The 23,438-nt window shown below is 36.0% G+C and overlaps 1 protein-coding gene and 1 pseudogene across 1 annotated transcript; both read right to left on the minus strand.

The window, feature by feature from the left end:
• Positions 1-2,012: 2,012 nt before the first annotated feature.
• Positions 2,013-5,068, minus strand: LOC140812592 (uncharacterized; annotated as a pseudogene).
• A 624-nt stretch (positions 5,069-5,692) lies between these two features.
• Positions 5,693-23,212, minus strand: LOC140811510 (26S proteasome non-ATPase regulatory subunit 2 homolog A-like). The gene is made up of 25 exons (XM_073169431.1): positions 22,882-23,212; positions 22,595-22,695; positions 15,459-15,579; positions 15,301-15,360; positions 14,691-14,758; positions 14,337-14,379; positions 12,512-12,577; positions 12,285-12,323; positions 12,101-12,183; positions 11,654-11,768; positions 11,288-11,362; positions 10,290-10,448; positions 10,010-10,117; positions 9,819-9,923; positions 9,593-9,733; positions 9,369-9,473; positions 8,991-9,212; positions 8,504-8,617; positions 8,182-8,397; positions 7,990-8,049; positions 7,764-7,877; positions 7,570-7,655; positions 6,563-6,671; positions 6,287-6,465; positions 5,693-6,211 (listed from the first exon to the last, which is right to left on the minus strand). Exons 1-25 carry the CDS (start codon positions 23,008-23,010, stop codon positions 6,136-6,138), a joined length of 2,694 nt encoding a protein of 897 aa, XP_073025532.1. The 5' UTR covers positions 23,011-23,212; the 3' UTR covers positions 5,693-6,135.
• Positions 23,213-23,438: the final 226 nt, after the last annotated feature.

The following is a 23,438-nucleotide window of genomic DNA, read 5'->3' on the forward strand; positions in this document are numbered from 1 at the left end:
CACAATAGTTATACTACCCATAGACTCTCTTTATTGTTTTATCGTGCTTACAAATTATAACTCTCATTTCTGCTTTCGATGTTAGATGTTTCTCAATTGAAATCTACACCAACAACATACGTTATACTCAATCAACAATGCTCCAGAACAGTTTAACTTACCGAATGGTAAGATCACTTTTAGTATCTCTTCATCGTGAAGCATTGCATCTATTTGTAGCTATGTTTCAAGTTCAGAAACTTTTGCCCCGAGCTAACATATGAATCTAAAAGAAACGATTCTTTCGCGTGTCGTGTGACATATTCCCGGTCTTGATTTATGTTAAAACATAACGGGATATAAATATCAGGTTGCACACGACTGACACTATACATGGAGTGAATGAACTTTGGACCAAGAAAAAGTTTGTGGAAGCAGTCAAAGTAACTCTAGAACAACTCGGCAAAAAAAAGAACACGCTGACTGAGGTATTCTTTGTTTCGGAATCATTACATCATATTAACCACTTCGTATAGCTTAACTATGGAATCAACAAACACTACGACTACATTATTGCACATAAAGAATAAAATTATGTTGACGAGTTTATGCGAAGCAGCGGGGAAATTAAGCTACTGACTTGGTCTATCTCATTATTAGTATAGTTGCATTTATCAATTCTCTTTTAACTATTTAAATTACATTTTAAAACACCAAGAATAAGAACCACAATTCTACATACTTTCATTCATTCTTCAACATTTATGATGATCCTTGTTCACTTATATCAACTTTGTGCTCTCGAAATATTATGCATGAAAATATAAAATATCATAAAAAAATATATGAACAAAATAACTAAATCTGCTCTCTCTGTTTTTTTAGAACAACTACTACTGTGTTCAGGGAACAATAAAGAAGATCGAAAACAACTCATCTTTGTTTTATGATGCGTGCAACCATTGTAAAAAATCAGCCACAAAACAACAAGTGGAATGTCTTGCCTTGACTGTACAAATATACCCATTGAAATAGTTCCAAGGTTTTAATTAACTCTACTTTCGATCTTTGTTAAATATATCCTGATGACTACATACAATGATGCGCCTATTATATACACTATCAGGTATAAACTTATTGTATTGATTGAAAATGGAACTGAAATTGCACAAGTAACTATGTTCGGAGAAATTGTCACATTGTTCATTGGCAGTCCTATTGAATAATACATCAAAACCCGCAAAAATAGGAAAAAATACGTATAAATTACATTTACTGCTTATCGGAAAGAAAAAAACATTTTTACCTCATCATATCATTGCAAGCATATAATCTAATGTTTATAAATCTCACATATGGTACAGGACATCGATGATATCATCACTCCCAACATAGAGGGCCATATATTTCTGTTAAAATTGGATAGGACTGTCAGAAACAGTGAAGACATACATGGTTTCAATAATTGCTGAAAGTGTTCAAAAACCACGCCGGATTCACTCCAAAATATCCAAACAAAAAAACAGAGATCGTTAAGAAAGCTAAATAATGCAAGCAAAGAAGGATCAAAGAGCTACGCATCCACATCTTCGAAGAGAAACATTCCCGATAAAAGTGAATCACACGACACTAATATAGAATTTAAGGACGACGAGTTTCTTAAGGAGTATACAAAACAAATTAAGCGACTTACTTCATGAAAAAAACAAACAATGCTTCTATGACGACCAAATAACGGAGACGTTAGGATATTTCTCATTGTGTTATCAACACTCAGTTTAATTTTTTAAAGTACTCATTTCACTTTTTATTTATTTACTTTTTATATTTTTTGTCTTATTTGTATGAATTCAACATATCATATAATATAATTAGTTATAAAAAAAAATTGTTTTATTGTCTTAAAAAAACTCGGTTTCGTTATTATCACACGTTCAACGCACGTGCATCTTTCTAGTGTGTGCATATATATATATATATATATATATATATATATATATATATATATATATATATATATATATATATTAATTTGTATGTATGTAATATATGAATTGGAAGAAAAATGTACAACTCGTGACTACATCTTAGTAAAACATAAACTGCTCCTACGTTGGTACAAAACTCGACGCCAAAGCACCACGACTCTACAAATCGTGTAAATGCATCAACACAAGCTGGCACCTAATTTTGTCAGTTGAATCGAACTCGATGCTTGTGTGACAGTTGGACAATACATCCAAGGTGTGAGCGATGCACCTAACATCAACAAGTTTCACACTTTTTGACGACTGGAGTTTGTTCGAGTCATGGTTGGAACTTCGATACCATCATCAGGCTCGTCCTCCTCATCAGAGGACAGGAAAGACGGACCCATCCACGTTTTAAAACCATCATTTACACGTCTCTCAACATCTGGGGTGAATTCTATTGGGTCTGCTTCGAGCATTTCAAGCCCGCTGTTCCTCCCAGCAAAGTCACTTTCATCAAGAATTGTTGCTGCTTTTCTTCTGAGGAAGAAGGCGGCTCCTCCATGGAGAACAGCCAAGCCCCATGTGGTTATTTCATAGCACCAAAACAATGCAACTGAGCAGCTGCTACCGAGTGTGAGAAGTGTTGAACCGAGAAATAGAGCAAGAAGGGCCAAAAATGATGGTAAATGCAATGTTTAGGATTGATAGACATCGCACTCCACCTGTAAATGGAAAAGAACAGAAAAAAATTTGGTCAGTGAATCTCGTTTGGAAAGCAAAGGAAGACACTGCACAATTTTTATTTGAAAATATAGCCTCAGCCATGCAACAAAATTATAGCTGATATGATTTCCTATACCAATGTCAGACGAGGTACTTTCTGATGATAGCTTGAAATTGGAAAGAAAGCATTTTGAAAATAGACTAAACAATAAATGCCAATGAAAACACATTCTTTGAAATCTGAAAACCACAAATCACAAGCAGAGGGACATGCATGGATACCCAAGACTGCACTAATGAAATGGGAATTCTTCTACATGAAATCCTGGCATAAAAAACAAAGCTATGCTTCACACACCTTGACATTCACAAACCACTAGTAACACAAGAATTTTCATTATCTTTTTTTCCTTCAATCAAGTTCAAGCATAAATGACAGATTCTTATTTATTGATTTATGTTTTACAATGAGTCTTGGCACCTCTTTGACATGCGCTTCTAACACATCTGTTTCCACTCTTAGCAATTTTCTTTCCGCAAATTGAATACTATTTGACCAGAAAACAGCAGGGTTTCTATAGCATCTGCATTGGACCAACCACAGCTTTAAGTTGCATATGACAAGCTCAAACAGACAGTAGTACTTCTTGTTCAGGGCAGAACAGCACATCCATAGAAATACTAGGAAAAATATTCCAAATAAAGATTTGGATCATTCTTTAATAATAGTTTGATTATGGCAAAAACAACTTCAACCTTCAAAAGTCGAGGACTAAAATATCCACTATTAAAAAAGATATACAATAAGAATACACACATAATTTTGGATTAAAAAATCACATGCACCTAAAGCTGGTGAAAAATTGCTGTTCTCACTCTGAAGTAATCCATAACCATAAAGAGAACCCAAGCATGCACCATACCCAAGTCGGGGAGAAAGGGGGCCAGGGCAATCACCAACCGTCCTCTTAAGCTTCAGTATAATTTGAATGTTTTCACATATTATACATAGGTTATAAATTTAAACTGCATGCCGCACAAAAATGTTAAACACACTAATATCCGAACCTCTTCTAGAAGCACAGTAATTGTTCTCAACCACTTTCAAGCATCCATGTCTCATGGGAGCATTATAAGCAACAATAATTCCTGTACAACAATTGATTTACGTTACAGTTCAAATAAAAAACACCATGATAAATACAAATCGTAAACCAGACATTGCACTTGTATGGTCGTTACTCCATCTAACAAAACCTACATTTCTATATTCTTCCCATATAACTCTATCTTACAGTGCCACATGCAGTATGTTACCTAAATGCCATTTTTTCCCTTGTCTTCCACTCCAAAAAATCAAATAAATGGAAAATAATGAAACAAATGTACCTGATGTACATAAAATGAAATGTTGTTCTTCTAAGTGTGTACAGAGTGAAGCTATGCAAAGTTGAGCTTCTTCGAATACAAGGCATGAACATGACATGGTTCTGTGGAAAGCTAATTACCAGATTGCTTATAAGTTGGATGCAAGATAATAAAATGATTTGCTTCACAAATTCCAAGTTGTCTATATACGCTCAAATCACTGTCCTCATTCAGCTTGATCTCACAAATGGCAAAATTAATCAATTAATATTCCCCTTTTATCAATAAACTGACATATATAATCGAGATGCATAATTCAACAGATGCCGGCCACAATTCGTTCCACAAAAAATAACACATGAAATATGAACGATTCCCAAGCAGATGCATAGCACAAAGATTACCAAGATGCATTTGATCGAAGCATTGATAAAGAGTTTGTTTCACTGAGATCATACGCTTCACTAACCTGCAATCAAGTAAACCGACGAAGCAGCAAAAACCATAGCAGAAGGTAAAAATACAACCATCCAGTAATAATCAACCGTCTCCTGATCCGTCAAAACAAATGCTCCGGGTAGAAGATCAGACTCTACTCCACCTCTATCAACTCCAGATGCAGCTATCTGCGCGGTGAAATTAATCGACAACGGCTGTATCCTTAGGTCACGGCAGAAAGGCCGCCGCAAATTATCAGCGGGAAACACGATGCTCAAGCTAATAGCAGAGGAAATAAAAATAGCAAGAGAAATTAAGGTCACTGAAATCAAAATCAACGGCTTCTGGAGGTTGTGCCACGCCTTTTCCTCCTCACGTAGGCTCTGATACTCGTGCTTCGGCATGAACGCCTGACGCAACGCATCTCCAATTATCGCCATCTCAATTGTGCGGGATTCCGCTCATTATTATAAGATGATTTTTCTCGTGTTTCTGCTTATTTCAGAAGCAGAGCTAGCTTAGGGTTTGAAGAATTGCTGGAAATGGGATTTTGAGCTGGGCGGTTAACGGCATATTTAGCAAGTGTAATTAAATTGCGTGACAAGAAATCAAATAATAAAATATTCAATGGACAATTGAATATGGGAACAATAAATTATTATATTAGTTAAAATATGTAGACAATACATTCTATTGCAAGAGTCTCTTGGGTCTCACGTGAGACCGTCTCACGAATATTAATATGTGAGACGGATCAACCCTACACATATTTACAATAAAAAGTAATATTTTTAGCATAAAAAATTATACTTTTTCATGAATGACTCAAATAAGAGACCCGTCTCACAAATTCGATCCGTGAGACCGCCTCACACAAATTTTTGCCCAATTGCAAAGTGTATTTTTGTTTTTAGTAAAAGATGCAATAGAATGTTATATTTAAAGGAAATATTACAATTATCTAGTCTCGCATAAGGAACACAAGCGGGTTTCCGACGATTTTATAAGAAATTACAGAAAAATTATATTTAAATATGAATTAATAATAATTGAGAGGAATGACCAAAACTGGTAAAAATGAGGGTATTTTAATTCACTCGAGACAATATAAAGTTTAGCCGCTTTGGAAATCAAATTCAAGATTTATTATAAGACATGTTTTCATACTTTGAAACAAACCCACATCATCTTGTTCGGGCTTTAGCTTGTCACACAAATTATTAATATATTTTCCTTCACATTTGGAAATTAAATATCATTATCATCGAAAAAGGTGAAGTCAAATGAATGAACACCAAATCCTAGCAATCCTTCCTAGGAACCTTTTTCCACGAAACAAAGAGGTGAGCTGCTGCAAATGAATCTCATCCGCCGAACCTCTTTGTTAAGATGATATCACGTCATAACTATCATCCATGATTTTGCGGCAGTTGTAATTTACCGAAAATAACAGGTCACCAGATTAACAATGTTTACAACAAGTCCGGTCAAGCACCCACCATAGATGCAAATCTGAAGAAAACTGAAATAAAGAAAGTGTCCTTGCCATCTTCGCTGATGCATGATTCTTGATCGATTTGGCTTTCAATTTACGTGTTTATCACAAGCCCCAGGTTCTTCGTAAGACTTGTTTGCAAACACTTCCATACCAGTATCAATTTTCATCTTTGTACTCGGGGTTCTCTTTTAAGATGACAAATCCTTCGAGAATTGGCGAAAGAGGTATATATCTGCAAAAACCATCGTGTGTTAGCATGCGATTGAAGATTGAACTGTGAACACCAGCATTAGAGCACATATCTTACTTCTCAGTTGCAAGTTCTGCCCTATCACCAGCAGATAGAAGAACAGGAGTTGAGTGAGTTTGGAAACCCGTTATGGTCTTGGGCCGACCTGCTTGACCAACAACATCGACAGCCTGGCCAACACGAACAGGCACTGACAGAGGTTTAAGGTTTTCATCCACTGTCATCAGCATCCTTGGCTGCAGACAGACGTTTTTATTACAGAAGGGCATTCACATAACAAATATAATGGGAAGGAGAATAACAAACAGAACAAGAGATGGAGCAATGTCACACCTGCATAGCCAGAACAAGGAAGTAAAGAACATAATGATATTTCCCCAAGATGATAGCTTTCATGTCAAGACATGCATGCAGCATAGTCACGAGTCCCGCCAGGGCAGTACTGGAAGGAGGAAAAAGAAGAGTGAGTGTGGGTGTGACTTGCGAGGAAGGGGCGGGGGTGGGGCTGCTCAAGATTTCATAAAATATAATGCAGTAAAAGCCAAGCAAAATCCTTCAATAAAATCGTAGTGCTTCATCATATTAGAATGAAAATATACAGATAGTCAAATACGAATAAACCGTAATGCCTCTTGAGGCTGAGCTTGGACTGAGGATTTGATTTGAGAAATAATCTTGGATCAACCAGAATTAATATTGAAATTGTTTAACTTGATAAAAAAAATGGATTTGAAATTCACTCTAAAAAAGCAATCACCACCACCCAGATTTTTTAGGCCTTGTAATCATCATACATAAAATTCTATTGCAAATGGTCAAGGAGAATAATTGGTTATCAAGTGATGTATAGAGCAGACCCTAAATATTGAACAGGCAGCAGGAAATTGTAAGAAAGCGTTTCCCCAGCTCCACATATATGACAATGACTTCACTACTCGTACTTCACCCAAAATCAAAGGATAGAAACAATGGCAACCATGTGAACATCACGACAATATGATAAAAAGTAGAAGTATCATGGCAATGACGTAAAGCACGTGTCGAAACAAGTTGCACTTCTCTACGTTCAAATAAACAAAAAATGGTCATCATTACACTAGTTAAATTACCCCCACTATCTCAGCTGCACCATACAAAAGTTCTACGATAATTTTCAAGCATGGTCCACGTAAAAAATTAAGAAAATTTTCAAAGCATGATCATTATTTAGACCGCATATGGCTTTAAATTTTTAGAAAATAATGGATGAGTCCAACATCAAGTAAAATATGAAAACTGCCATCAAATACCATAGATACGTTTTTTCTTTACAAATAGGAGTTGAAGTCTAGAAAACTTACGGGGATAGCAAAAATCTTTCAGAATGGTAGGGTGAAAGTGTTAACAACCCTTTGCCCATATGGACAAGACCTTGAGCGATCCGCACCTGCACAATTAGGAATGCAGATAATTTTTGACTCATGCAAAAATAACCAACATTTGAATAAGCATAAAAAATGCATCAAGATGCAAGAATGGTCAACATGGGCCCTACACAGAAAAGAAGACTGGCATCTTTGTAATAATAACTTGACAAATTACGAAGCATCCCAGCAATTCTTGCATTATTGGTACCGGCACCAATCAATCCCAAGGAAATAATGGCCGCCTACATAGTTCAAGAAGTATACACTGAGTACCAAAGTCCAAACCATGAAATGCACAACAATGATTATGACAAAAAATCAACCAAAAACTCGTCGGCTTAAGTATCAAACTACCATTGCAACTTCTGTGTCTGCATCATGACTAAGCCTGCTTAATGTGTCCATGACATTGACCTGATCAGACCACCAAAGGGACCCCAAAAATTAATAGGCACGAATGAAGGGGTTTTTAAGAATTTTGATTTAAAAAAAAAGGAAAAGAAAAGAAACAGGATAAAGAACAAGAGAAAAGAAAGAAAAAAGTACCTTTGGATTTGATACGCAGAGGAGACCTAGAGCCAAAGGAACAGCTCTTCTAATATTCTGCTCCCCATACTGCAAGAGATGCTCCAATGACCGAATGGCCATCTCAAGTCCCAGATCCTCTGCCATTGCTACCATAGCAATTCCAAGAACAGCTGGTCCTTGGTATGATTCACCCTTCTCAAGATGAAGTGCACACTGACCAAGGAAGTGTTGCACCTATAATGGGAAAAGGTAATAAGAATCAAAATTGACACAGTAAAATGGTAAGAACCACCAAAACTGACACACTAAAATGCCTTTATGCGCAACAAGGGTTTATTACCTTGAGAACATTCCCAGTTCCAGCATAAGCACAAGAAAGCAGAGTCATGTCACAATGTTTTCTAATTTTTTCGTTGAAAGTCTTTGAAACCTCAGCCGTAGCTTCCACACTTTCCTGTCATACAGAAGAGAAAGAAAAACAATCTAGCCTGAGCATTAAAAGCAAACAAATTTATCCAGCTTCTTTTTACAGTGTGCTTGTGAGAGCTCATCCCAATCAAACATGAAATAAATGTTTGAGCAAATTAAAAACTTTAACTAAGGAGCACAAGCGTGTCAGATCCAATTCCAACAATGGTTGCAATGGCTTGATTTTATGCTGCATTTGATGGGAATTTTTATGCTACCATTACACCCAATGGCTCCATACAAGAAAATTACGAATAAACTGTACTCTTATTGAGGTTTATTAGATACCGAATTGTCTAATAACTTGATGTAAATTAAGTGTCAATTGATTTTGAGCCACATTCAGGAGTATCTCTTACCTGCTTTCCAAGGTACAGAAGACCGAGACCGAGGGACAAGAGGCGAGTGAGGGGCTCCCCCAATTCTGACTCACTTCGATCCATCAATGCAAATATGATTGCCTGTGCAACCTCTTCGTTACAAGAACCCACATACACCAAGCCTAGCGATATTGCAGTAAATGCAATCACATCGAGAGAATCCTTTGAATCTCCAAGTATGGGAGTTAGTTTACTGCGAATCTGGAAGTTGCAAAGCTAATTAGAACTAAAATGTAATGCATCACAGACCGAATTTTGTTCCAAGGATGGGAGGATGCAAAAACAAGAGAGATCAAATTTCACAGATCAAGTTATAAAAATCTTGAACTGCTGTTTTATGGTTCTGAACGAACTCACTTGCTCATTCTGAGATCCTGCATATGCAAGACCAAGGCCCATAATTGCACCTATTCTGGTAGAAGAATCTTCTTTATCAATGTATTCAGCCAAAAGAGCCAATGCCTGAGAGTACAAATATATTAGAGGTTAGGAAAGTAACAAGCCCACATTATAATCGAACAAACGAATTTTATGTGTCAGTAGATGCACAATAATCCCACGGGTATGAAACTGGAACTTACAGGATCACAATCATTCTGGACATTACAATTCACAATCCCAACTCCTAGTAATGCTCCAGCAATGACATGAGTGTCAGTGCTATGAAAATATTTATCAAGTTGAGCAAGCCCAGAATCAACATCCCAGAGTAAAATCATGCCCTGCAAAGGTTCAGATGTAATGACCTTCTAGCTAGTAGAAAATCAATAAACAGAATAAACATAGACAAATAGGAAAAGTACACACCAGACTAGCTGCAGCACTGGCTTTTCCATGTTCTTTATTTTTGAAGAGCCAACTCGTTGAAGAACCACCACTTGATGTTTCCGATGAAGGTGTCATCAACTTATCCTGCACGAATATAATGACACCACTTTAAGTAGAGAGATGACCTTGACTTTTTCCTGGTAGAAAAATTATTTATACCAATGGCATACCTGACCAAAGCCAGCATTTACAAATGCATTGACAAATGTTGCAGCCAAGTTCTGCCTGGCAGAATCAACAGTTCCCCCACCACTACCTCGGCCGTCAAGCAAATGTGCCTATAGATCCACGAAAAATATTAAAATCAAGACAATGAACTTTTTATTTTTTATCATGCTTGTAAGGAACACGGGAAAAATACACATTACCAGCAAGGGTGATAAAAAATATGCAAGAGGCAAGAACCTCAAAGATAGTGAAAAAAAGTGACACATCAAAGACCAGACAGACCTTGTATATATCATCCGGAGATTTGGGCTCCATGACTTCAATATCACGCGCAAGTGCAAGATAACCTTCATTTAACTTTGAGTTATTAATGATTTCTTGCAAGGCTTCTCTTTCTTCATCGTCAGCACACATTTCTTCATCAAGTTCAAATGTAATTCCCTGCATAAGAACAAGAGAGTGAGCACCAATAAATCTACAAGGACCGAGAGCACCAATGTAACATAAAAGATTGATCGATTTATATTTCCATCTACTGCCCTGTCTAAAATGGGCTGGATGACATTTTCCCACAGGTCACAAGAACCAAAATGCAATTCCACTTGTTTTCCTCAATTCCAAAACTCAAAGGAATGCTCTAAGCCTTCTATACAATCAGTTTAATAATGTGTGGAGACAGATTTATAACAAATATTTAAGTGCAAACTTTCTTAATAAAAGACGAAAAATATCATATACTGGTTTACATATATTATTTTTCGCTTTCGCTTTCGCTTATCCATTATTTATTTAACCACCCACAGACACACACAGTCATCCTATTTAACATGAGAGGCGTGAGCATTAAGGAGAATGCCAAATAGCAATACAAAAAATGCAACAGCAGATTGTAACCAACAATTAAATCTCAACCAAAGCTCAAAATCGGAAGATTATGCACATTCTCACAGTGGTTCAGCCATATGAGGAAAGTAAGTAATTCCTTCACCAAGTGTCGGATATAATATTATTCTAAGATTTAGAATACGACTACATATGCTTTAGTGACAATAACCCTTTCAACTCTGAGAGCTATCATATAGACCTCTAGTTCAACCGTTAACTGTTCTGCAGTGCAGCAGAATACAAAGTAAAAACAATTACCACCCAAAATACACACCCAAAACCTTAAAAATATAAGCAGGAACAAAGTAAACAGAGACAGAAATGAAGGATACACAACGAAAAGAAAAGAAAGGTTGACGACGAAGTAACTGCAAGAAAAAATGCAGATGACTTACATGCCGAGCAAGTATAAAGCAAAACTGCCGCTTTTTCTTAAGATCGTTACAAGTTGTGTAGAGTTGTTTCACATACTGCAAAAGAAAACCCAGACATAATATTAGAGGAATAAACATCATAAGAGGAAAGTATGCCCAATAGACCCACCGTGTCTTTTGATTTTAAAAATATACACAGTGGGCCTTTAAAAAAAGTTGTCCCTAAATATAAAGTTTTGTCAAGTAAACAAGGCACGTATATTATTCTTGGATCTATGATTTCACATCTGATACATGATATACAATCTCACACCACAAACTTCCATCCAAAGTTTCCTCGATTAGAAGTCCTGAAGTAAGAATACCATAATCACACTAAATACAAACCTGCATATTGTCAAGGTACAGAGCAATCTGCAGGGCTCTGGGATATTCTTCAAATTTCATGTAGATAGTGTGTGCGATATCCAGAACCAACATGTCATCTGGTCCAGGAAGATACCTGAATTTTTTATATACAGCAACAAAACATGTAAAGCTGCAATATAAATGACAAACTTGACCACCAAAACAACGAGGAGCGCAATAAAAAATTGTCACTTTCAATATCAATTTCAATAGCCAACAGATCAAGCCAGACCAAATCAACTAGAACACTCCATCAATCTAAAATTTAATATAGAACTCCCGGTTAAGTTTTTGGTCTCATATACCCATGGAAACAGCAAAAGGGTAACAGAAGAGGCTTGTGATCAATGAAAGAGGTAGCTATTCAATGCAAATGGCCGCCAATAGAGTGACACAAATCTAAAATACGCTCAAACATCCACTTACTTTGCCGAACTAGTAAGGTATAGGCAGGTCCTTTTATAATTTGTGCTGTCCACATGCTCAACTAACAGATCAAGGTCTTCAACCTGGATAAAAAAGAGGAATAGAAAAATTTGTTCTCTGTTTTTGTGATGGTCACTAAATTCTTCATGACAGAATAAATACATTTAAGGATCGGCAATAATACCTCCATCAAAAGATCAACTGCCTCGGGCTCAGCATTATGCTGCAAAAGACATGAACAAAACCAATCCAAAAACTTTATTCTAAGAATAAAAGAAGATATACACAACTTGAATTAAAAACTTACTGCTTACAGTGTAGACAGAAGGTAATAATTACATATATCAAAGAAGACTATTAACTGCTCTACCTTAATATTAAACAAATAACAGTACACGACAACGATCGTACCTTCATATGGAAGGCAACAATTTGCACAACCAGGTCCATTAAATCATCTATTGAGGTTTCTTCACCCTGAAATTGATCACGCAGCAAAGAAACTTGTTCAGACATCCATATAATCCAAAGAAACCAACCGACAAGATCCTTGACTCCTTGTAACAAACTTTAATCTCTTTTCTGCTTTGTAATAAAAGGTGTTGTTGCATTCAGATTTGATATATTTTTTATTTTTTGGTTTTGTTTTGTACACTATTATTACTACTAACATTATCCCACACTTCATCTAGTTCATTAATCCAAATCACGACGTCCATGACAGAATCCTGAGTCACCACAAAATCCTCCTCTGAACGTCACGCTCAGCATTTCTATCTATAATAAAAACCTTCATCATATTTTTACAACTGATAATTTTCGAATTTAGATCATTTTATACCCGTAGGTTACTCTAAGCTTCTAATTATTAAAAGTTAAATAAATAGTTTATACTTCTAGAAGGCTAGATAAGTTTTTTATGTGTTGTTTTGTAAGAAAGATAACATGAATTAATTACATATCAGGCTGTAAAGTAATGCAGAAAAGAAACGGAATTATTCGACCACTACTTTCCTCCTACAATGATTTCCACGGCTATTTCTCACAATGATTTTATATAAAAAGGCTGTATTAAATGGAGCTGAAAGACAGGCTATTCGTGATATAATGTTTTTCAAGAACGTTTCCATTCTACCGAAACAAAAACATATAAAGGCTGTGCATTTAATTCATTGAAGTTGAAAAACAGAGGCTATTCGTGATAATGTTTTCAAAGACAATTTCCACTCTACCAAAAACAAAAACAAACATATATCACGTTCTCCAATACAATCTCCCGACTAAATACTTTTATCTTATTTTTATATTTTTCAACATAACCATTATTCTTAATTGATTTTCATGGCCTGAAAATACTCTATTATTATATTTTATTGAAAACTCAGTTTATATTCAAAACTTTAAAATTCCTTATATTCCATAGTGTATGACTGAAGTGACTAGCTATAACCCAACAATTTTTTTATAAGCTACCCAACAAATTTTAAGGAAAAACTCAGCACCCCAATAAAAATTCAAAAAAGTAAAAAACCCCTTTAAAAACTTAATTATTTAAAACCATGTGCTTTTAAAAAAGCAGACATAAAAACCCATAGAAATTGGGTAAATGTGCTCGAGTTTTTTTTAACACGGGCATTAAATGTGCTCGATTTTAAAAAATAAAATGAGGATACGGTAGCCTATAAATATTTTTTATGGGAATTTTATGCTTTTTAGACTTTTCACACGAGGGCCCGATGCCAAATTTTAATGGCATGACATCTACTAGAAAAAATGTTTAATACCAAAAATAAAAAATAGTCACTCGTTACATTCTCCACTGCAAACTCCCAAAATACATTTTCTCAGAGCACTACCAAAAATTACCAAAATTATTGCCTTTTATCAACTTGATGATGTCAACATTCGAATGGAAAACATTCAAAGTTCGATAAAGAAAAAATTCGAACAAACTATAACAAGTTGAGATTCTTATTACAACCTCGATTAAAACAGAATTCTCAGTGTCAGAACACCTAAATCAACATAGAGAATTTAAAACAAACCAAATTAAGTTGGTTTCAATTGAATCAATTCAATTATCAAGCACAGTAACTGTTCAGGATTGAGTAGTAGAAATACAATGTATCAAAATACATAAAGGCGGAAAATAATACTAGAACAATCAATCAAAATTTGCAAGTACTCTGAGCATTTGCATGCGTTTAAGAGTGAAAAGTCCCATAAACGGTCTAACCTGCCGTTTTCCATACTCTAGAGCAATTTCTCCAGCCAAATTCCTGCATTAGCATGGCATCGATACCAAAATAATTAAAAATAATTATAAATTCTTCAAACAATGTTGTAAGAACTCAACTGGCTAAAACATAAAATAGAAAAAAAAAAATCATCATGAGATGCACAAAATTTCCCCGATTAGTCATGTTTCACCTTGATACAATATGCACACCAATGAATGAAATAAATAGGACAGCAAGAATGAGGAACACACGAGAAATAAACAAGATATGTGAAGGTTGCCTAGTGAAGGAGTACTTTTTTAATGTCACAGGTTACCAACCAATAGGACTAAATGGATAGGGATTCTCACCTGACATACTCATGACCCCATGAACCAATATCACCGTCCGACCCTAACAATCTGTATTTCAAGCTCGCCTGCAATTTTCGGCATTTGCACTTAAAAGGTCATCATATTGTACACACAAAACACAAACTTAGACTCCAGTACACTATTCCGCATCCAAACCCAATTATAATACTTATAAGAATAAAACTAATTTAGACTTCATATTGTACGGAGGAGATCTGTCCTCAGATACTCGATGAAGAAGGCTGTTATTTCATGGAGAAGAAACAAATGCAGATATTTGCAAAGAAACAAAACTGCTTCACTGTGTGGATTAATTTGGAAAGAAATTCAATGATAATTGTTTTGAAGAACTTAAAGTCTGGTTGGATGTGCAACAAATAATTGATAGCTGAATAAATTAGTTTATAAGAGGTTAATGTAAATGTACAAAATATCAAGTCATAACTGTAATCACCTGAAATGAACTCTTTTGTTTTGTTTTTTTCATTCAATGTTTCACAAAATTGCATAGAAAAAAGTAAAGCTGCATATCTAATAAGACAATAACTGTGATACTGTGAAAAAAACTAAAAAACCTATGCTAATGCAGTGGGTTGAGAAAGTGTACCCTCTCTCCTTCAGGGGACATTGTCAAGGCCAAAACAGAGAGTATATCTGCAAGGAGTTTCTGCACAAAATAATTTAAAAAATTTCTAAATCAGAGAAGTTGACACTCTGATAGTTTGATACCATATGATAATGGAATAATGGCCTGATATTTTTCACCTTGAGGTCAGAGTCTGCCATTTTCTCATAATGTGCTTGTAGAGTTCCATAATGAGGACGTAAGAACTTCAAGGGCTTTGGAACTGAAGTCATAGAACTTGTTGCAGTACGAATTTCTTGCCTAAAGTGAAAAACATACATCAACCACCGGAGAGATCATGTCATCAATTAGCACAACATACTTTATTCCAATGTTAAGAAGTGGAAGTGGAAGTGGAAGTGGAAGTGGAAGTGGCTAATCCTCAAAAATTTTATGAAATAGGCTAAAATTTTTAGTATTTTTTAATGATAGGTTTGATATAAACCAAAAATCATGCATAATTATCCATATTTGAAAAAAAAAATTACTATGTTTACAGTCGATCTAAAATTGGTTAATTATGAAAAAAAATTACTATGTTTACAGTTGATCTAAAATAAACAACTCAACAATCATCATAACAGAAAGAAATCCAACCCATAAAAGTCATGTGAATACAGGTTGTTAGAGTTTAGGACGTTGATTCATACTTGACCAAATTTATAAACTCCAAATTTCGGGTTGATTTATTTCAATGTTCTGGAAAGATTTCGAAAATTCTGCAAAAATTTACTCATAAACCATCCAAGCATTGCATAAGATTTTCAGCCTTAAGAATACCGAGATTCACCACCAAATGACTTTTTGACCATAATCTTTTTTTTTTTTTTTTATAAGAAACATATTTTATTAAAATATTGAAGCTTACAATACATTAGGCGGATAAGATATCCGCTGAACGAAATGCTTACAAAAAAACTTCGAACCCCTAAAACACAGTTTTTAATCGAAAATAAAATTCCAATCCCTATATAGCTCCGAGACACTTAGGTGTTTATAATCTTTCTGTAAATTCGCCCAACTTGCCACTCTGAATTTGATTCTAACCCATAGCTCTTCAACCGTCTCCTCCTTGTCTTCGAATACTCTGTTATTCCTTTCCATCCAAATCGACCAAAAAATGCAATGGACGATAGTATACCAGAACCGAAGATTTTTCCTTCCATTATGTAAGCTTGGTTCGACTTTGTACATCTCTTTAGACTTTGCCGGCATTACCCACACCATTTTCAATTCCTTGAACGCCTTAGTCCAAATCTGTATACTGTAATGACAGTGAATGAGAAAATGATGTTGATTCTCTTCAGCACAACGGCATAGACAACACCAAAGAGGGCGTAAGACACATGTTGGCCATCTTCTTTGTATCATATCGCATGTTTGAAGTTTTTCCAACGCCACAATCCACGAGAATACTTGCACCCTTGGCGGGACAGGTACTTTCCAGATATTCAAATAGTATGACGTAGGAAAAGGATCACTGGAATTGAAAAAGGATGCATAGAAAGATTTGACCGAAAATATCCCCGAGGAGTCCCCCAACCAATTTTTATAATCATCTACCCCCATCTCTAAGTGAACATTATGTAAGACACCTAACAACTCGGTAAACTCACTCTCTTCTTCTACACTCAGATTTCTCCTAAATCTTAAGTCCCAACGCTGATCACTTATCCCATCCCTAATGACAGTCTCGACAAAGTTTGAAACTGATTTATTTTTAAGACTCGAAATGGCAAACAATGAAGGAAAGTGAATACAGAAAGGAGCCCCTCCCACCCACTTATCTTCCCGAAACCGAATAAAATTCCCCTCCTTAAGCACCCCCTTAACCAGTCGATTGAAAGCCGGGAACGATTTAGAAATTCCTTTCCATGGACTTTTGAAAGTAGAGATCCCAGCTAGCCCCAAGTCCCATCCATTGTCATGAGTACCGAAAATACTAGTAATAACTCTCTTCCACATAACCATCCTATCCACCGAAGCTCTCCACCACCACTTGCCGAGAAGCGATTTATTTCTGAGTCGAATATTTCCCACTCCCAGACCCCCATTCACCATCGGTTTGCACACTTGTTCCCATCCCACCACATGACAATGCTTCTCACCATCCGGTCCATCCCACAAGAAGTTTCTCATCAATCTTTCCATAATAATCTCCACGTTATGCGGAACTTTGAAAATGGACATAAAGTAAGACGGCAATGCACTCAAAACATCCTTGATCAATGTAAGTCTCCCCCCCCCCCCTAGATAAAAAAGATTTTTTCCAGTTGGCTAGTCTTCTTTTCATATTCGATATCACTGGATCCCAAAATTCCATTTTCAATGGATTGCCTCCCAACGGCAGTCCTAAATATTTAATTGGGAAGGTACCTTTCTTACACCCAATGTTACAAGCCATTGCATCTGTTTCCTCGTCATCAATGAGCAAACCCACAACCATACTTTTTTCCATGTTAATCTTGAGACCCGAGAGCATGCAAAAGAATTTCAGAAGGTCTATAATTTCCAACAAATGCTGTCTTGAATTTGCAAAAAATATAGTGTCATCTGCAAACTGTAGGTGAGTTATATGTTCATTATTTCTACCTACTTCGAATCCTTTAACTTTGGCTTTGTTGACAATTCGTCCCAGAACATCTATCACCAAATTGAAGAGTAGAGGTGAGAGTGGATAGGTCGATAGGCTTTTTTTCCAAAAACATTGGTTTAATCGGTTCGGTTTCGATTTTGAATTTGAAAATTTGATTAAACTGATTAAACCGGTATAGATTTATATATATTAAAAAAATTAAATTATAAGAGTTTGGGCTTGACTTTCATTGTGACTTTTTTTTTTGTTGGGGTTTTTTAGTTAAAACTTTGATGGTGGGCATATACATTCAAGCAATCTATTTTTCAAGTTTCATTTCAACTTTGAGAAATAACTGATTGTCGGAATTCGATAAAAAATTAGACGACGCAAAAAAATTGAAAAATCTAGTTTTTAAAAAATAAAAAACGGTTGTTTCGGTCACCGGTTTAATCGTTATAATGGCTAAAATCGGTCAGTTCGGTTGATCGAAAAAATCGGTTTGTTCAGTTTTGTTCATTTCGGTTCGGTTATAACCGATTGTACACCTCTACTTCTTATACCCAGTTGAGACTAATAAGGCATGTTCCAATATATAGGACGAGCAAAAAATGGGACAGAAGGCCAGTTAGAAACTGAAATAAGAGTTGTAGGTGCGCAAAATAGATCAAAGTAGCGAAATTTAGTAGAAGTGTATATTATCTATGTTCTTTATGTGCAAGTTACTATACTACAAGTCCTAACATAAACGAAAAACTTCTAAATCTATAAGGAAAAAATCACATCAAAATCCAACCGTAATTACGAGAATTACGTTAAGTTCAATTAAATTGGAACAGTATGTCTGGATCCAAATAATACATTTCCAACAATTTTTTATAAAATACTACTAGGATGGACAATTTGCTTGAAAAAATTCGGATGTTGGGGCATAATGCATCAACACAGTTTCTAGGTAATCATGAATGCGGTGAGTCTCGGTGATTTTTTTTGTATGAAACAAAATTATATTAAAATAGGAAAACAGAGTAAAGGGAGGCGGATAAGATATCCGCAAAAGCACAATACAAGAAAGAATACGCTATCGTCAATAACATAAAAATTTCTAATCATTGACTAGATCTGAGATTAAACTCTGCATCTTTCTCGTTCAACTAGCAACCGTAAATCTGATTTTTTTCCCAATCTTTTCTATAGACTCTACTACATCGTTGGAAATTCTTTTGTTCCGCTCCAAATAGATTGACCAAAATAAGCAATGGTATACCACATTCCAAAAGGTCCGACATTTCCATCTGTTAGGTAATCTCAGGTCCAAAAGAAACATATCGTGTGCCGCTCTTTGAAATATCCAATTCATACCCGATTCTTGCAATACTATGTTCCAAGTTCCACTCGTAAACAAACAATGCAAAATTAGGTGATCTTGATTATGCTCTTTGTTCCGCAAAGTGTACATCAGTTTAGACATAATGCACAGTTAAGCCATCATTTTGGCAAAGAATCGCAAGTCGGCAATTTTCCCAAAGCTAGCCCACAAGAAAACTTGAACCTCATGTGGGATAGGTTCTCTCCAGATATTATAAAAATAAGGGAAATTATGAAAATTAGTGACCGGAAAAAAAGACTCTTAAAAGGATTTGACAGAAAAAGACCTTAAAGAGTCCCCCAACCAAACCCTAAAATCCGCCTTACCCAACTCCGAATGAACAGTTTCTAAAATCCCTAACAAATTATTCAACTCATCAATTTCAACCTCATTCAAAGCCCTTTTGAACCGAAGATCCCAGGCATAGGTGGAATTAACCAGAAGGTCCACCTCACTAATGAAACTGCTGATAGGTTTGTTATAACTCGATGAGATCTGGAAAAGAGATGAAAAGAGATCTTTGAACGACGAAACCCCCCACCAAATATCCTCCCAAAAACGAATTATATTCTCTACTTTGAACACCGCCCTAACTAAAAGATGAAAATCCAGATAAGATCGAGCGATAAATTTCAAGGGATTTCTAAAATTCATATTCCTTGCCAACCTCATGTCCCAACCATTATCTTACAATCTATAAATGCTCTAAATAACTTTTTTCCACAAAGGTTCCTTCTCCACGTAACATCTCCACCACCATTTCCCTGAGTCTTATTCCTCAAGCAAATATTCCCCATTCCAACCACCCTCATTTTTTGGTTAGCAAATTTGATCCCAAGCAACCAAATGGCAATGCACCTTCTTGTCGGCTCTGTCCCACAGAGAATCCCTCATAATCTTTTCCATACTATCAACCACACCTAATGGTACTTTAAATAGAGACATGAAATACATTGGCATCCCACTCAACACTGCCGCTATCAAGGTTAATCGGTCTCTCCCTTGAGAAAAACGTTTTTTTTTTCAGCTTGCTAGTTTCTTTGACATCTTAGATACCACAGGTTCCCAAAAGTCATAATTACGAGAATTACCTCCCAACGGTACCTCCAGATATTTAATTGGACACTCCTCATTTTTACACTCAATCTTTGAAGCCAACCCCTCTTCCACTTCCATCTCCGAACAATTTAATCCCAACAAAACACTTTTTTCCAAGTTAATCTTCAGTCTTGACTTTTGCTAAAAGAGTTAAGTATCTCCACCAAACAATGCAAATGCATCTTAGATTTAATAAAAAATAAAGTGTCATCCGCAAATTGGATGTGAGATATCTCTATTTATCTCTACCAACTTCCAACCCCTTGACTTCATTCGCAGCCTTAGCCCTATCCACCAACCACCCCAATCCATCAATCACAAGATTAAATAGCAAAAAAGATAATGGATCCCCTTGCCTAAGACCTCTCTCCCTTTTATTTTACCTTGTGGCCTTCCATAAATAAATATCAAAAAAGATACATTCGATATGCAACCCTTTATCCATTTATCTACTTTCTCCGTCTAGCACAAAAACCTTTCTTTTGTAGCACAAAATCCAAAAATCTCCAATACACATTATCGTACGCCTTTTCAAGAACAACTTTGAATATCCACCATTTTCTTCTTCTTTCGTCTACACTCCTAATACTATTTCATTAGCTATAAGACAACAGTCTAGAATATGTCTCCCTTGTATAAATGCACATTGATTATCCACTATCGTTTCGCTCAAGACTATATTCAACCTATACATTACGACCTTAGCCAAAATCTTATACAAGTTCGTTATCAGACTAATCTTGACCACATCTTGTTTCTTAGGGATTAGTCAAATGTAAGTCGTATTGGTAATCTCATTGACCACGCCTCCTTCAAAGAATTTGCTAAACACCTTCACTAAATCATCTTTGACTGTGTATCCCAACAACTTCGATAAAAAAGCCAATGTAAACCAGTCCCGCCCTGGAGCCATCGGTCCATTGCTATCAAACACCGCTTTTATAATTACTTCCTTTGAAAACGGAATCTCCAACTCCTATGCATCCACCCTACTTATAGGGCTCCACTCAAGCCCGTCGAACCCCCACCCCCACCATCCAGTTTCTTATAAAGATTTCTATAACAATTGATTATAGACTCTTCAATCCGACAAACCTTCGTATCCACAGACCCATCTCCCAATTCCAATTTATCTACCAGTGATCTATTCCTTCGATTATTTAGTAAGGCGTGAAAAAACTTCGAGTTTTGGTCCCCTTCCCTCGGTCATCTCACTTCTGCTTTTTCACTTTCCATTTGAAACCTTTCTAAAAAACATTTCTTCCACTTCTCACCTCACTACCCTTCTTTCCTCAGTAAAAACATCCGACCAATTCCCCCATGTCTCTAGCTCGTCCAACTGTATAATTTTTTTAACTAACTCGGCGTATTTCACATCCACATCCCAAAGACCTCTTTGTTCCATTTGTATACCTGAACTTTTAATCCTTTAAGTTTCTTCATGAACTTATACCACTCTTCAAAAAATATGCCACTCTTCAATAAAACCAGACATTCAGTGACATTTTGGATTTTTCACATTTCACTTGTCACATAATTAATTAATCTTGGGATAATTCAAATCATCTTATTTCGAGTCCTTGGTCTAACAAAATCTATGTAAGTTGCAACAATTAAGTAGTCAGCAACTCGGCAATTTCTAACTCAAATCCTAGTCTTTGTTCAATAGAAGAAAAGCCAACCAATTAAGTCCATTAAGAAAGCCATATTTCAACAGATTCATGTGCTCTCTGTTTCTCAACAACAAATCATTTTCCCCCAAAAGTAGTAGTAGTAGTAGCATTTTTCAAATACCTTATGCATCTGGTCATCATGTTATCACGTGCAACCTCAGTTTATACAAGCTTACATTATTTGTTTCCCACAAGGATCAGAAACCCAAAATGTTCCATTCGCTCACCAGATTCAGAACTCCATTCATCTCCCAGGAAAAAAGGTACTAAGTAAACAAGTATTTTCTCAGCTTTTCAGCCTCGGCAATAAACTCAGTGATATCAAACACCATAATTTAATAACCATCGTGAGATTAAAGTGCAGGGAATTGATGCCAAGGTACCAGGTAATCTTGCGGGCATTGAAACCAAAATCATGTACCCAAATGACAACCATTTATCAGTTGCCATTTTCCATCACAACGAAAATGGCCTCATAGACAAAGAAATAATCTCCAGCAGACCCAAATAGCATGCTGTCTTTCATTGGAAAATATAATTTAACATGGAAATACTACAAACCTCATGCTCTCCAGAGCAACTTTCTGCAGTCCGGGATCAGAGTCTTGCACCCTCTCCACGTACAACTCCAACTGCTGCTTCAAAGCCAAGTCCTCCTCCGACTACAACACAAAAGTGGCAAATAAAAGGTGCACCAATTCCATGATAACAGACAAATACACAAGAAATATACATTCAAATGAACAACTATGCTACTACATACATAACTTCCAATTAACTTGGAAAATTAAAGTTTCCCAGCTAACTGGCAACAAAATTATAATGTTTAAATTAATTTTGGCACTCACCAGATCTTCGTCTTTCTTCTCATCCTTCTTTTTTGGGTCTTTTGAAGGCGCCTTCACTGAAGCTTGATCCTTAGTGACTCCATCGCCAGCGACGCCGCCGCTACCGTTGTTTGGCTCAGCTGGTGCCATCTATAATGCCTACAACAAAAACTCTGGAACCGAGTAGTGGTGAAAAGATTTCTTGTATTGGAAACGAAATTCACACCAAAAACCCGAAATCTAGGATATGATTATGGAGCAGTTAAATAAGTTTGAACCGATTAGAGGGATTCAATATTGAGGCGTAGCTAAGGTTTCCCTTTCCCCAAGCAAGAACATCTCTTCTGCGCAATGGGCTTCTACGTGGCCCAAATATATTGGGCTACCCGACAGTAAGTGTTTTTAACTTTTCGAGCCCTGCAGTCTATAACAGTTAACATGGACCATATTCAAATTGATTTATACTTGACCCATTTTTTCTCTATATATTTCATTTTCTAAAAAAACATTGTCCAATTATATCCATAAAATGCGAATAAGAAACAATTATTGATCAAGAAGCTCCTCAAGATACAACT

Source organism: Primulina eburnea, chromosome 14 (assembly GCF_022965805.1).
Source record: "Primulina eburnea isolate SZY01 chromosome 14, ASM2296580v1, whole genome shotgun sequence".
Taxonomy (NCBI): Eukaryota; Viridiplantae; Streptophyta; class Magnoliopsida; order Lamiales; family Gesneriaceae; genus Primulina; species Primulina eburnea.